Source organism: Macaca fascicularis, chromosome 20, assembly GCF_037993035.2.
Source record: "Macaca fascicularis isolate 582-1 chromosome 20, T2T-MFA8v1.1".
NCBI classification, from domain to species: Eukaryota; Metazoa; Chordata; class Mammalia; order Primates; family Cercopithecidae; genus Macaca; species Macaca fascicularis.
The window spans coordinates 26,862,297-26,878,028 of record NC_088394.1 but is presented as its reverse complement, the minus strand read 5'-3'; the positions used below and the strand labels follow the sequence as shown (position 1 = coordinate 26,878,028).

Below are 15,732 nucleotides of genomic sequence, written 5' to 3'. Positions count from 1 at the left end.
GTGAGACCTTAAAAAAATGACTTAATTTATCTGGACCTTGGTTTCCTCACCTGGAAAATGGGGATAGTAATGGCCCCTAACTCGTACTTTTTGAGGATTAAATGAGTCCATAGACAGGAAGCACATTGAATGGTTCCTGACACACAGCAGGAGTGGGAGGCATGTCTGGTCTTGTCGTCTCTTCATATGTGTGCCTGTGAGCACCCAGGGGCAGGGCTGCATCTCACTCACGTCTGTAAACCCAGTAGCCAATGTGGAGGCTGACACACAGTACATGCCAAGCACATGTCTAATAAAGGACTGAGGCATCAGGGGCCCTGGGAAGAGGTGGCAGCTACAGTGGGCTCTGTCTGATCCCAAGGGTGAGAAAAAGACAAAGAGAATGTCATGGCTCAGAAACGTGGAATCCCTGAAGATGACCCCAGTGAAGAGATAGATGGCCCCCATTCAATCTCCTAAAACAACCTGCCCGAGGTAGATCAGAAGACACAAACTTCCCTCCGTACGGGTCCGTCCCACTCAAGCCTGCCCTTCCTCCTGAGCCCTCCACTGTTCACTCATTCTGCAGACACATGCTTTCAACACTGCCTGGGACTGTGCTGGTGCAGGGATGCAGCTGTGAGGGAAAGCAACGCTGGCCTTTGTCCTCCTGTGACACATGCCTCAAAGGCAAGTTGAAGAGAAAACCAGTAAGCAGATATTCCCATATATGATGGCACCTCTGAAGTCCTCTCATGGTACAGATTCGTGGAGCCGGAGAGGCAGTCAGGGTGCCCTGCTGAGGTGGTGACATTCTGGGCAACACAAGAGCGATGAGAGTGTCACTAGCTGACAGACTTCCAAAGCCCGATTTCTTAGCGCCATCCCCGATTTGTTTTCCACCACTCTTCAAATTTCGTTTCTTTCTGGAGGGCAGAGGTCAAGGTTGGGTAGCCAGACAGTTGGCTCTGGGCGGACCTGTGAGTCCTATAGAGAGGCTTTCAGCACCTTGGACAGCGGCTGGGTGATTGGCCCAAAGGATCTTTCCTGTAAAGGTACCCAGCTGATCTGTGCCAGGCTGGGCTACCGTGGGCTCAGGAGCACCAATATCTGCCACCTGTTAACCTCACTCTGCCAGCTGCAGAGAGACCTTGAGCAAGTCGGTTTCCCTCTATGTGCCTCAGTTTCCTGATCTGTGCATTTGTGGTGACATTGACATTACTGGTCTTGAAGGGCCCTTCCAACCCAATGAATCCATTTTGGAACGGTAGATGTGATTTGATTCAATTCAGCAATTACATCTGATCCTCGGATCTTGGTGGCTTAGAGAGAGTTCAAGACAGTGATTCCTCACTGAGGGATGGGTGAGATAGGGCTGGAGGAATCCGATGTTAAATATGCTCGTGTTTTGATATCCGGATTTTAAAGGGAAAAGAAATCACATCTTTGGGGACCCTCCTGTGGTCACACACTCTGCTAACCTTGGGAGGTTCCCAGAAAATGGAAACCACAGAACCTGCTACCACCCTGTGAGTGGGGCCTTGGACAAATCTTTTCCCACCCATGGGCCTTGGTTTCTCCATTTGTGAAGAGAGGCTCTCAAACCCAACCCACTTCTAGTGCTTCCAGAACTGTGTTCTTTCCACATCCATCTGTGTCTGAGATTGGATAGGGAAGGGCTTCTCTGCAGGGCGCCTGCTGGGCCTGCCGACTCCTTTGTAGCTTTCATCCATTTGCAGGCTCGGAGAGGTGAAGTTGCTGTCAGAAGCCACACAACTTAAAAAAAAATTCACACAATTTGCACGCAGTGAAGGCTGGGTTTGAACCTTTGGCTGTTAGACCAAAGGACAGTCTCCCCAGCCACCTGCCATCACCTGAGCCTTCACCCAAAAGAGGAGAGTTTGAGCAAAAGCATTTTTCATACTGTACAGAAGCTCAGAGCAGGTAGAGCAGGTGCATCCCAAGCGCAGGAATCTCTCCTCTTCCTCCACGGTTTCTTCATTTGTTTAAAAAGAAAGAAAAAAGAGTCAGTTTGGGACCTGCTCTGTGCTGGGCCAGGGGCTGGAATCTCAGGGCTCCAAGATGAAGCAGATGCTGGCCCTGCTCATAAAGATGCCTCCCATCCCCAGGTTTGTTGGGGAGACCCATGCTGACCTGGCTATTACAACACAAAGTGACGAGTTCAGGGAGAGAGTTATGCAGCCTGCTGAAGGGCACAGGGAAAGGAGTAAAGCCTCCATTTTTCAAATGCTGCCTGCTCTAGGAAGCATTCTACAGGGCCGTGGAATGCTTCCCAGAGCAGGCAGCATTTGAAAAAATCAGGGAGTCAACAGCCGGAGAAGAGCAGGGAAGGGCGCTTGTACCCAAGGGATCAGCCTATGCAAAGCCATGGAACAGAATCATGGAACAAAGACACAGGCTGGGAACAGCCTCTCGTGGGCTGAGTGCAGCCTGAGAGATGCTACTTGGCCTGCAGATTGTTGAAAATACATTTGAAACCTTAACCGTCATCATTTAAAAGCCAGGAGGTTTTGTTCTGAGATCCACGTTTTCAGTTTCTTTGAAAGTTTTGAAGATCCAGCTGGGCGTGGTGGCTCACACCTGTAATTCCAGGGCTTTGGGAGGCTGAGGTGGGAAGATCACCTGAGGTCAGGAGTTCAAGACCAGGCTGTGCAACATAGCGAGACCCCATCTCTACAAAAAATAAATAAATAACTAGCCAGGGATGGTGATGTGCACCTTCAGTCATAGCTACTCAGAAGGCTGAGGCGAGAGGATTGTTTAAACCTAGAGGCTTGAGGCTGCAGTGAGCCATGATGACGCCGCTGTGCTCCATCTTGGGTGACAGAGTGAGACCCCGTCTCAAAAGAAAACAGTTTAGGAAGGTCTGAGCCCACATTCTCCATGGTAACAATTGGCACTGTCTCTGACTCACCTCATCCATTTACATTGTCTGCTTGGGCCCATAAGACATTTTGAGTTGAGATTCCTAATCTACAACACAAGGCCCGGGAGAGAAGGGAAATGGGTGGGGGGCCCTGGTGGGCTGCTGGGGCATTCCCCTCTTTACACACACACTGTAAATGACTCTGAGCCCCAAATGCCTCTTGGGTAGCCAGAGAAAGGGAGGAGGGCCCCAGTCCTCAGCATCTTGCCCTCTGCATCCAGGGGACAGAGAGCCTGATTTTAACTCAGGGAAGGACAGGGATTGTGGCCTTTCCTTTTCCTTGAAAAATACACTCTCACTTTCTTTCTGTTCTGATGATCTCTCCACGGCTCTGGTTTTCGGCCACTGTGCAAGCAGTTGAAATTATGCCTAAATGCTCATTTAGAAAAACAATCGTACCTTTCCGTGCACCAAATATTTGCTTCTAGATTAAAAAATAAAACAAACAAACAAAAACAACAACAACAAAAAAAAACCAAACACCTCTATCTTGGCAGCCAACACTTCCAAAGTATGCAATGGTTTCCATGACTGAGGCCAAAACAAATGTGTTTTTCTGAAGCCAAACGATTCCAAAATGTTTGCAAAATGTTTCCCACTCCTTAATAAATATAGTAAAACTTGCAAAACACTAACACTAAAGAATATTAAAAGCAGAAAGAAAAAAAATGAAAGCCAAAAAAATTACTCCCCACCCCAGCTATGGACACAACCATCTTCCTCTTTGACTCTTGTCATGAAGCCTTGTTATTAGAAAGACTCTCCTTATAATGAGAGCTGCTTTGAGGATGGAGAAGGAGCAAGGAGCTCTCCATCCCTAGGGCATGCAAGTAGGAGCTTAGCTTCACTAGGAATTCCAACCTCAATGGGCTTTCTGCGAAGAGCCTGTCTCACCCTAAAGTATGACAAGTATGTCTGAGAATCAGAGTAGGAAAATGAAATTATAGGGAACACATTTTTTTAAATGCTGAAATTTGGAATCGGGGGAAAGTAATTCAATCCAGCTCCATCATAGCTGTGACTTCTAAAGCATCTGCTAATCTTTACAGAGCCTCGGCTCCCTCATCTGTAAAATGGGCAGAACCTACCTCTGGAGCTACACATGCTCAGGAACTGTTCATTTTCTCCGTTCTCCCCTTCACTCCCAGCCCCACTCCACCACACCAGCCCTCTCCCTTAGTTTCCCACCTTCCAGCTCCACCTCCACTGGTCCACAGGGGTGCATACATTCTGGGCTCAGGCATTGCTCCCCTGGGCTTGGGATCTAACGGGGGTGACACTGGCAGAGTGTGAGCTGAGGATGGGTGCTCTGGGATGAGGGAGATGCCTGAGTGCCAGGGGGAGGATGTCAGAGGGGGCTTCCTGGAGAGCCGAAACTCAACCTGCGTCTTGATTTGATTTGGCAGGAGGTACAAGGACATTTTAGGCCACCGCATGAGATGGGAATGGTTCTGGTGCACCAAAAAGACTTTGAAGAGACACTTGAGGGATTACAAGGGAGTGATCTTCCAAGAATTGCTAAAAACACGAAAGAGTGAGAGTGGCAGAGGGGAAGAGCCTTTCCAGCCCTTCCCCTTGTCCGGTCCACTAAGCATGGTAGACAATGGCAGGTGCCCCCTGCTCGGTGCACAGGGAGTTTCTCAGAGTCAGCTTTGGGCACACCCATGTCCACACACACAGTTGCTGCGGTCCAGCGAGGACTTGGGGACCTGGGAGACATCTGCTCTTGTTCCCCCTCTAATATCCCTCCACAACAGCTCCTGAACACATATAAGGCAAATGGGGTGCTCAGGGAGGCCTGCTTGTGGGCAGATGGCAAGGTGGGGAGACAGCTGCAGGATGACAGGATGGTGGTGGATGACGGCTGCATAAGTGTGCGGATTTGCTGAGGGGTGGGTGGTGGAAGGGAAGGATGGAGGGAAAATGGGCGGGCAGATGGCAGGAGTGGGGGCATGGCTTTATGTGAGGTGGGTGAACGTGCCTGCAGGGGGTGCTATCATGGCTGTTGGGTGGGCCTGGGGTGGATATGGGGATGTTTTAGGTGTAGGCAGGTGTGTACATGTAAAGGTGTGTTATTGGGTGGTAGGAGGATGGTTGGGTTACTGGGTGGTAGGAGGGTGACTGGAGGAGTGGTGCACCTGTTGGCAGGTGTGAGGTGCATGAGCGGGTTCTGGGTTGGAGACGGTGTGAGCAGAGTTGTGGACACATTGGAGGCTTGATAAGTGGATGGCAGCAAATATTGGCAGATACATGACTAAGTCATAGGTGTGTTGGTGAACTGGTGGGTGACTGGGTGGCTGACAGGGGAGGGATGGGTGGAGAGCTGGCAGTGTTGGGGCATGGGTTGGTAGACAGATGGGATGATGGGCAGAAGGCCTAGTAAATGAGGGTGAGTGATGGATGTGTGGGTGGGGGGCAGTGGGTAGACAGGGTGTGGGTGGAGGAAGGTGGCTTTCAGCACTGACCGCCTTGTCTCCTGGCAGGACACCAGCCACACATGGCGGATTCCTGGCCCCGGAGCTCCGCACAGGAAGCACCAGAGCTGAACCGACAGTGCTGGGTCTTGGGGCACTGGGTGTGACCAAGACCTCAACCCGGCCCCCGGACCTCAGGCCATCGCTGGCACCAGCCCCTGCTGCAAGACCTCCAGAGTGGTGCCCCCAGAACCTTGGCCTGTGTGCCGTGAACTCAGTCAGACTGCGTGGGAGATGCCAGGCCTGTCCTGCCCATCACTGCCTGGGCCCGAGGGCCTTGAAAATGGGGCCAGGGCAGGCCCAAGGGAATGCACAGGGCTGCGCAGAATGACTTTGGGACAGCAGCCCCGGACTCTTGCCATCACCACATGAGGAGCCCTGCTGGGCACAGCTGCGATGCCAGAAGACACATGGCCACTGGCCACTGAATGACTGGCACCCACAAGCCAGTCAGGTGCCTAGAGGGGCAGAGCCCTGTGGGGGGCAGAGAGTGGCTTCCTGAAGGAGGGGGCAGTGGTGCAGGCACCGCAGCGGTGTCACACAGCAGGCACACAGCAGGGGCTCAATAAATGCTTGTTGAACTTGTTTTCTTGCGGTTTATGGAGGCCAGTTGCTCTCTGGGCTGTGGCTGCCCCGTCATTGCCCCACCCCATGACTCCTCAAGGAGGCTGAAGGTGACAGCAAAGACTGTGCAGAGGCCAGGGCCAGACACTGAAGGATGGCAGGGAGGGAGCGCAGAGCCCAGGCTGGAAACAGGCTGGCAGGGCTGCCTTGGATTCCAGAGAAACGGCAAGGCAGGGGCCAGGCAAGCAAGAGACGTGGGGCAAGCAAGAAATGGGCCCCCAAACCCAAGCCCTAAGCAGAGAGGGTGAAGAAGCCACATTTCTTTTCAGAGCTCAGCGACATCACACCACCCTGACCCTGAGGAGCCTTTACCCTGTGCCTGGCACCACCTTTACAGAAAATCCCAGGGCTTAGATGCCTGGAGAAACAGATTCCTACTATAAAGAGGAGGGAAATTAGGGTCACAGAGATGAAGTCACTTGCCTGAGATTACAGAGCTAGCAAATGGCAGAGGTGGGGTTTGAATCAGGACTCCTGACTCCAAGTTCAGTCATTTCCCAAGAGGCCTTATTCCTTCCCAGAAGAATTTCTAGAGCTTTCCCCCAAGTAGAATACATTCTTCTCCTTTATCCATCCATCCATCCATCCATCCATCCATCCATCCTCCATCACTCGTCCAACCATTATCCATTATCCATCCATCCATTCATCATTTGTTCCTCCATCTATCATTCATCCATCTATTATCCACCCATTCATCATCTAATATCCATCCATGCATCCTTCATAATTCATCTTTCCACTCATCCATCTGTCATTCATCCATCCTTCCATCCATCCATCCATCATCTATCCATTCATCCATCCATTTGCCATCCATCCAGTCATTCATCAGCTATCCATCGTCTATCCATCCATCTATCCATCATCCAGCCATTGTTCATTATTCATTCATCCATTTATCATTCATCCCTCCATCATCATTCATCCACCTATTACCCACCCACTCATTATCTATTATCCATCCATTGTTCATCATCCATCCATCATTCATCATCCATCCATCCATCCTTCATCCATCCACCCATCCATCCATCCATCATCTATCCATCTGTTATCTATCCATTCATCCATCCATTCATCACCCACCCACCTATTCATCAGTTATCTATCCATCATCCATCCATCCATCTACCATCTATCCATTCATTGTCTATCCTTTCCCCCATCCATTCATCATCCATCCACCCGTTCATTAGCTATTTATCCATTATCCATTCCTCCATCTATCCATCATCCATTCATCCCTTATCCATCCAACCATTATGTATTTCTTCATTTATCCATTGTTTATCCTTCCATCCATCATCCATCATCTTTCCATGCATTATCTATCGATTCATCCATCTATCCATCATCCATCCATCCTTTATCCATCATTCATCAGCCACCATCCCTCTATCTATCCATTATCCATCGTCCACTCATCCATTCATCCCTCCATCTGTCCATTATTCATCAACCATCCATCCATCCATTATCCATCCATTATCCATTCCTGCATTATCCATTTATTCTTTATCCATTTCTCCATCTGTTCATCATCTATCCATCCATTATCCATACACCTATCCATCACCCATCCATTCCTTCATCTATCCATTATTCATCAATTATCCATCCATTCATCTATCCATTCATCTATCTATCCATCATCTATTGATTACTTGTCATCCTTCCTTGTATCAGACATCCATCCATCCTCCTTCCATGCATCACCCATCCTCATTACTCAGCCATCCAGCTGTGCATCCATCTATTCACTGATATAGTTCACTGTGTCCCTACTATGTGCCAAGCACTGTGGTAGGCACTTGAGGTAGGATGCTGGAGCATCCAGAGAGGGCGTCATGAGCCTGGGTTCAGATTCCACCTTCTCCACTTGTGACCTTGGGCAAGTTATTTGACCTTTCTGTGCCTGCTTCCTCATTCATTAAATCCGGATAATCATTATACCTACCTCTTCAAGCTGTTGTGCAAATTAAATGAGTTAACATATTTGAAGTGTCTAGACCAGAGCCTGGCACATGTAAACACTTTGTGGGTGTTTACTAACAGGACAACAAGGGGAAGTCAAGGCTGTGGGAGCTGTGGTCTAGGGAGGCTCCTTTGAGAAAATGATGTTTAAACCAAGACATGAAGATTGTCCGGGCATCAGGCAGGCAAGCGTATAGCAGGGAAAGAAAGTACAGTAGAGGACTTTAAAATAGTCCGATGGCAGGTGTGGAGAGCAGGGAGGTCAGGAGGCAGTGGTGGGAAATTAGGCATCAGAGGGCAGTGGAACCAGGTCAGGAGGGACTAGAAACCTTGTTAGGGAGCTTAGAGTTTATCCTGGGGCAATGGGTAGTGGGCAGTGGGATGCTTTCAGCAGTCTGGGATGCGCCTGGGTGTACATTTGAGGGAGATCACTGCAGTTATGGGCAGAGAATAGATGTGGGAGACGCCTCTCCCTTCCTCATCCCTGCTACACTCAAGAAAGAGAAGAAAGTGGGCTGGCTTAGGAAAGTGGCCCTGGGGAGGGGACCATGCAGGCAGATTCAGGAACCAATTAGGAGGGAATGGACTGAGGTGGGAGGAAAGGAAAGTTGGTGATGACTCTCAGGTTACAGGGTCAGCTCGGGGAACAGGGAAGATGGAGACTTCATGGTTCAGATGTCTTGAGTCTCAGGGGCTCAGGGCACACCCAGTTGGAGGTTTGTGCTCATTCACTCACCCATTGATTCATCAAGCGAACAATTTGTTAATTCACTTTCCATTCATTCAGTAAATATTAATGACCTACTAGGTGCGGCTTAAGGCGGGGCTGGAAATGGGCCTGGGAGAGCAATTATGGTCCAGCTCTACTAAGGCCTTGAATGTCAGAACAAGGAGTTTGGGCTTTGGCCTCATGCGAGAGAGGGTCACTGCCACATATGGGGCTGGACAGGGACAGATCCAGCAGGGATCTAGCCCTGGCCACCAGGCATCTCGGAGCTCTTATTCTCACCCGGGGTCCTTCTGAAGTTGGCGAGTGGACCACAGAAGGTCCAGAAGATGGTTTTAGTTGACATATGGGCAAAATTTTAATCTATTTTAATAGTTGTGTTTATGTCAATGTGTATTAGAAAAAAAATGTACAGTGGGCACGTCAGTGCTATGATTTCACAGACGTTACTGCTTAGGATGAAACCAAAATAGGCATTTAAGTAAAAAGAAAAAAAGAGTTGGCTTAAAGAAAACTATTAAATAAACAATTGTGCAAGTCGTATGTGGTTATGATATGTGGACAGCTCGAGCGACAGCCATTGTCATGGGGCAAGGGAGAGAGATCGGAGGCTCCCAGGGCCACTGAGCTTCAAATCCTCTGGTCTCCTTCTGGGCACCTCCTGGGCAGGGGCTGAGAACCAGCTGTCTGTCAGTCTCATGGAGACTGCAGCAAGAAAGCTGCTGGTTAGATAAGAGGAAGCACTTCTAGGCAGGCTGGGTGAGTACTCCCAGTGGGTTTACTCTGAGTTCGTATGAGAATTTTCTTTATGCAGGGAGTGAATACCAGCGTCTGCCTGAATGTGGAAGGTGGGAGTCACCATCCAGTTTGAAGGCAGGGGGTGCCTGGTTGAGCACCCAGAGGCCTGGATGGGAAAGAAAAGGCCCCTCCCCGACCTCCGCAGACAGCTTTCCCAGCTACCCCTCCCCTGCGCTGCACTGAGCAGACAGGCTCCGACCATGGAGGGAATGGCTGTGTGTGTGTCTTTGGTCTTGACACCCATATATATCGGCGTGACCCACAGCCCAAAGTGCTTACACAACCTCGTTGTGCCCTGGGCACCTGTGTCCCGTGTCTCTGCATCCACACGCCCTGGGCTCGTGTGTACATGCCAACCTTACCATGGCCCAGTCACACAGACCCATGATCATCAGAGACTGACTGGCTTAAAGAGCTGACCCTACCCTCACCCCCCTACATACACATACACATTGATATTGCTCAAGTGTGAGTCAGCACCTTGTATGTACCTAGGTGCTAACTGCGTGTCTACTGCTCATCCGCACCATGTGTTCTGTCGACCTTGTGCACACACACTCATGTGTGCTTTGCCGGCCCTGGATGAAATGCCACATGTGTGCTGATGCTGAACAAACATGCTCATGATACACGGACGGCCCTGGGCACACACCTGTGTCTGCACATGCTCCGTGCTTCTCTTGTTGCTTGTTGGCCCATGTCACCCCCTCTCCCCAGCTGCAGAGGACCCATGAGGCCACAGTCCCTTCTCTGGCCAAGGGCTGATGGGCAGGCCTGGGCCTCCGTGAGTAACTGGGCTGCCTTTCCTCTTCGGCTGGTGGCTGTGACGGGCACTCATCCCTGCCACCCCCGCCAAAGCCAGCCATCCCGGCCACACACTCGTCTCCCTCGGGTAATGGAAATGTCAGCTTGATTCATGGAGATTCATCTGCGGCAGCCGGGCCTAACGACGAGGCACGCGGCGGGAGGATCATCCCCTGGGAAGAGCCGCTGCAGCAAGGGTGCCAAGTCCCTGCCTGGGAGGACGTGAGGATGGAAGAAAGCCCCCGAAGCTGTGCATTTAGACAGGCCTGGGTTCAAATCCTGAGGCCACCGCAGACCTGCTATGTGCCTCATTTATCCAAGAACTAGTTATGGAGGGACTTCTGTGTACAGAAACAGAGCTGTACCCTGGAGTGGCCATGGTGAACAAGAACGACAGACACTATCTTCACCCTCATGGAGGCTAGATTATTAATAATTCTCAATAGGCCAGGTGCATTACAGCTCATGCCTGTAATCCCAGCACTTTGGGAGGCCAAGGCAGGCAGATCACTTGAGGTCAGGGGTTCGAGACCAGCCTGGCCAACAAGGCGAAACTCTGTCTCTACTAAAAATGCAAAAATGAGCCGGGTGTGGTAGCACACACCTATAATCCCAGCTACTCGGGAGGCTGAGGCAGGATAATTGCTTGAACCAAGGGGGCAGAGGTTGCCGTGAGCTGAGATCACACCACTGCCCTCCAGCCTGGGCAACAGAGCAAGGCTCCATCTCTCTCTCTCTCTCTCACACAAGCGCGCATGCACACACACACACACTCTTAAATAAGAAAACGATCACTTTATATAGTGAGAGGTGTTATGTAGGTGAACCAAGGAGAGATGTGATTTAGACCACAGGATGAGGGAGGGCCTCTCGGAAGGACCGTTGCAACATGGAATGAAGGGAGAAAAAGGAGGCAGAAGGCGCAGGGTAGGTGGGAGGAACCGCAGGTGCAAAGGCCCTGGGGTTGGAGGAGCACCGTGAGCACCATGTGGCCGTGTGCAGCACTGTATGACAGCACAGAGTGCTTGGAGCTCGGGGCGAGGACATGGGGTCTGCCGGGGTCAGAGACTGTGGGGCTTTGGGGGTTGTGGCGAGGAGTTTGACCGTCATCTTCATCTTGAAGGCCACCGGAGACACTGATTGATAGGAGGGTTTTAAAAGGCAGAGGGTTTTAAAATGGGCTCTGCATTTTGGGAGGTTTCTTCTGGCTGTGTGGGGCAGGCCTGAGAGATGGGGTGCAGGACAGAGGCAGGGTGACCGGAGGGGGGCCGCAGCAGGGTTCTGCTGGGAGATGGCAGTGGCTTGGGCTGCGCTGGCCCTGGGGATGGAGGGAAGTGGGCGTCTGATCAGTGGCACCCATGGGGCTTGGAGGTGAGTGACAGAGCTGAGCCAGGCTCCTGTCCGGAGCTTTGATGCTGGGCAGGCTGGGATGCTGCCGGGCGGATGAGGCCTTGGTGGAAATCAGGAAAAGCTGCTCTCTGAGTGGATGAATTAGAAAAGGGTCCCCTCCCTGCCCCCAAACATGGAAGACATGGCCCTGGAGCCCCCAGATTGGAGGGCTGGAGTTGAGCCTCGCCCAGGAGCTGAGCTGTGGAGCACTGAGTGATTGTGCCCGCCCCAGGTCTAGCTGCCGTGGGACTGAGACAAACTCAGCCCAGCCTGGGACCAGCAGTCATGAGGAAAGACCAGTCTCCTCCGTGTGGGGATTTACTGCATGGACAGACAGGAAATCGCTGTGCAGGGCCCCTGCCCTGTCCCCAGCACTGCCTGGCTCACATCACCCTGGTAATTGCTCCTTGGGCCACATGTCATCTCAGACTGACATTGTCTGAGTTTCTGCCTTAGGGGAGGCCAGGGGCCAGGCTGATGGCCACAGGCCTGGCAGGGGAGTGGGCAGCTGCCAGGATTAGCCGGGACCCAGGGTAATGAGGGGTCCTGGGACTCCAGGGGGAGTGGGAGGGGCCTCTGCATGGTAGAAGCTCTGTGATAGGGCCAAGCTGGTGATTGGGTGCAACACGCCCAGCCGGGTGCACCCACTCTTACCCCTTCTTCCCGGCCCTCCTGGGAACTTCTAGGGGGCGTGTGTTGGGGATGGGAGCTGCAAGCGGGATGAACCCAGCGAGAGAAGGCAAAGGAGGAAGAATCCCAGGGGCCAATCAGGGGAAGGAAGGGAATGGATAGGGAAGCGGAAAGAGTTGGCGGAGGAGGGGCAGGACATCGGGACATTAATCTCTGTTCAGCCAATGGGCTGGCTGCTCTAAGGTCAGTGCCCTTTGTGGACCAATCTGCCAAGGCTGGGAGGGTGCCCTGGAAATTTGAGAGGCGCCGGGTGCAAGGTAGTGCCACGTTGCTCTGGGGAAGAGCCCAGACCCAGGAGTCATATCCCAGCCTCCGTCTGATGGTGGATGGAGTTGATGTGAGCACCAGTGGGCCCGAGCCCTGAGAGCTCCTCTCCATGACAGAGGTACTGCTGGTACCACTGCAGCCTGGGTAAGGAAGCCCAGGCCCCAGGGCGTAAGGTCCCTTGCCAAGGTTGCACTGTCAGGAAGTGGTTGGTGGAGCCTAGACTGGGACCCGGGCAGCTGGCCCCAAGGCCACTGCATGTGAGTCCTCATCAGCTTGCTGGGGAGAGTGGTGCCTGCAGCCCAGGTCTCACTGCATCGCACCACTGTGTGCCTTCAGGAGAGACTGCAGCGCGTTCACTCTCAGGGTAGGGCTTAGTGTGTATTGGCTATTAGGATTTTTTTTTTTTTTTGAGACGGAGTCTCACTCTGTTGCCCAGGCTGAAGTGCAGTGGTGCGATCCCGGCTCACTGCAACCTTCACCTCCCAAGTTCAAGCGATTCTCCTGCCTCAGCCTCCTGAGTAAGCTGGGATTATAGGCACCCGCCACCATGCCCGGCTAATTTTTGTATTTTTAGTAGAGACAGAGTTTCACCATGTTGGCCAGGCTGGTCTCGAACTCCTGACCTCAAGTGATCCACCCACCTCAGTCTCCCAAAGTGCTGGGATTACAGGCATGAGCCACCGTGCCTGGCCACTGTTAGGAGTTTTGTTGTCATCATCACAGCATATGGTTGTCAAAGGCTGCCCCTGTGGCGGGAGCTGTGAGTGGAGCCGTTTCCCAGTGAGGCTAGGAGACTGGAGTGCTGTCATAAACGCCCCACTGCACACGGCAATCTGGGACATGCCCACACAGTCAGGGAGGCACCCCCAGGGCACCAAGGGATGCACGCAACATGTTGGATGGAGGCTGGCCACTTCTTGCTCTCCCCAGCCTCTGGCCGTCAGAGGCTCAAGTCTTAGGGCCCCAGAGAGCACTGTGCATGCCTGGGAGGCTGGGGTCTCATCGCGAGGGACCCAACCTTGCCAGCCCCATGTGTGCTGGGCCCCGCAGCACTGTCCCCACGTCGCCTCCTCTCCACATTCCTTAACCTGCTTCCATCTCAGGGGTTGCAAACTCACACGCTGGCTGTGTGTGTGTGTGTGTGTGTGTGTGTGTGTGTGTGTGTGTGTGATGGTCATACAAGGGAGGACTGCAGGCAAGGGTGAGACAAGAGGGGCTGGTGGGGACCAGGACCATCTGGAGAGCACTGCTTAGGCTCTGGGGCCAGCTGGGAACATGGGACCAGGTTGCCAGATCTTCCTGTCTTTCTGGAGAAGCAGGGAATCTGCATTTTAATGTGAAACCTGATAATAAAGGAAGGCAACTCATTTTTAAAAATTAAACATCATCTAGTGAGTCCGCCAAACCCAAGAGCCTGGGCTGCCGGATTGTGGACTGTGAAGAGGCCAGGTGGGGCCTGGAGGCCTCGGAAAGGGACTGTCCTGGCTCCGGGAGGTGAGGCAGGAGTGAGGCCGGGAGCGGGAACCCGGGCATCTCAGCACATGTGCCTGGGCATGGGGCAGCTGCCACCTGCCTGGCTGCGGAGCCCCCCTTGGCAGGCTCTGGGGGTCCTACTGGGTCCTTCCGGGGTGGCAGTGCCAGTGTTGGAACTTCCGGGGAGGTGGGAGGCAGGTCTTTCCCACGGCTGAACAGAGGGGGCAGGTCCCCAAGGGCTGGAGGCCTGTGGGAGCCTCCACCGGGAGCCCGTGCCATAGCCCTGTTGTCAGGTGCAGCAGAGGCCCATTTCCAGTCACCTATGCCAGGGAGCCAACAAGCCCTGCCCCCTGGCAGTGGCAGCCCAGGAGTCATTTATGTCCCTGTTTGTTGGGGCACTGGGAATTGGGGGGCATTGCACGGAACGGGAAGCCTCAGGATGTGGAGGGAAAGGAGGGCCTCTGTTAACCCACAACAGCTGAGGGTGGGGGCTGCCGCCTCCAGGACCCAGAGGTGTCACCTCACAGTCGTCCTGTCTTTCTGCCCATCTGGGGGCTGAGGAGTGGGGTGGTGACAGACCAGGAGGGAGCCCCTCTCTCCTTTTTCCTCCCTGGAGAGGAGATTCCAGTCTGGGACACTCCTTGAACCGCAGGTTGGAGGTGGGGAGAAAGGGAGGCAGGCTGAGCAAGCAGGATTGGTGAACCGACCGGGGCCTGCCTGTGGACAGGTTTTATTTAATAGTTGGCTCACTCAGTGTGTGTTTGCCTGTTTGTTGAAATGGAGCCAACATTTAAAAGTTAGATTTCACATTAAAGATAAACGAAATGCCTGGCTGTCTGGCTTTTCTTAGATCTGAGGTGTGGCTGACCCCTTCGGAGGGCCTGTGCCGCTGTGTTGACCACGGTCCTTGCAGGCCAGTGTTGACATCACTCCCTGACATCACTTGCCTGGCTCCTGAATAACGGGACTCCAGCCCAGGGCTCTGGCTGGGGCCTGGAGAGCTCAGCAGAGCTGAGAGGCTGGGACACCCCTGCCGGCCTCCCACTCTCGCAGAGGGAATGCTGGAAGATCTGGGCTGCCCTTGAGGGTCTCCAGGGCTGGCCCAGAGATCCCTCCGCCAAGAGGAGGGAGGGCGACTGTTCTCCAACACCAGGGTGGCTGGGCACAGCCAGGCCTCTGTCTTTGTAGGAAATCAGAGGGAACGGGGGCATGGAGCAGGCCGGCCAGAGCCCCTGCTGTTTACCCTCTATGCTTGGGGCTGGGCCTCTCCTGGCTGGACAGAGGGGGCTCTCTCCTCCGACCCACACAGCGAAGAAAAATGGGGCTTCTAAAGGACTCTCCTACCTGCTGCCAATGCTATTGCTAGTGCCTGAACCGCAGTGTGACCCTCCTCAGCTGAGCCCTCTTTCCAGTCGAGGGCTGCTTTATCCAGAAGCCACAAGCTGCCAACATTCATCCCTGGAGGCAGCAGGGGCGTGGGGGGTTGTGGCAGGGAGGAGGCCCAGGAATTGGGGCTCTGGGGGCCGCCATTCCAGGATCCACACATGGTGAAGGGAAACCCCGGGGCCAAAGACCCAAGGGTT

At 53.1% G+C, this 15,732-nt stretch overlaps 1 protein-coding gene across 6 annotated transcripts in view; it reads left to right on the top strand.

Annotated features, from left to right (window-relative positions):
* GSG1L (GSG1 like) overlaps positions 1 to 9,269 on the top strand; it is a 274,733-nt gene extending 265,464 nt beyond the window's left edge. For all 6 annotated transcript variants that reach the window (XM_074026828.1, XM_045383081.3, XM_045383082.3 and 3 more), the window contains one exon: positions 5,410 to 9,269. In XM_074026828.1, coding sequence (XP_073882929.1) covers positions 5,410 to 5,507 — 98 coding nt within the window. In that variant the 3' untranslated portion in view covers positions 5,508 to 9,269. The remainder of the gene's footprint in view (positions 1 to 5,409) is intronic.
* The last annotated feature ends 6,463 nt before the right edge of the window (positions 9,270 to 15,732 follow it).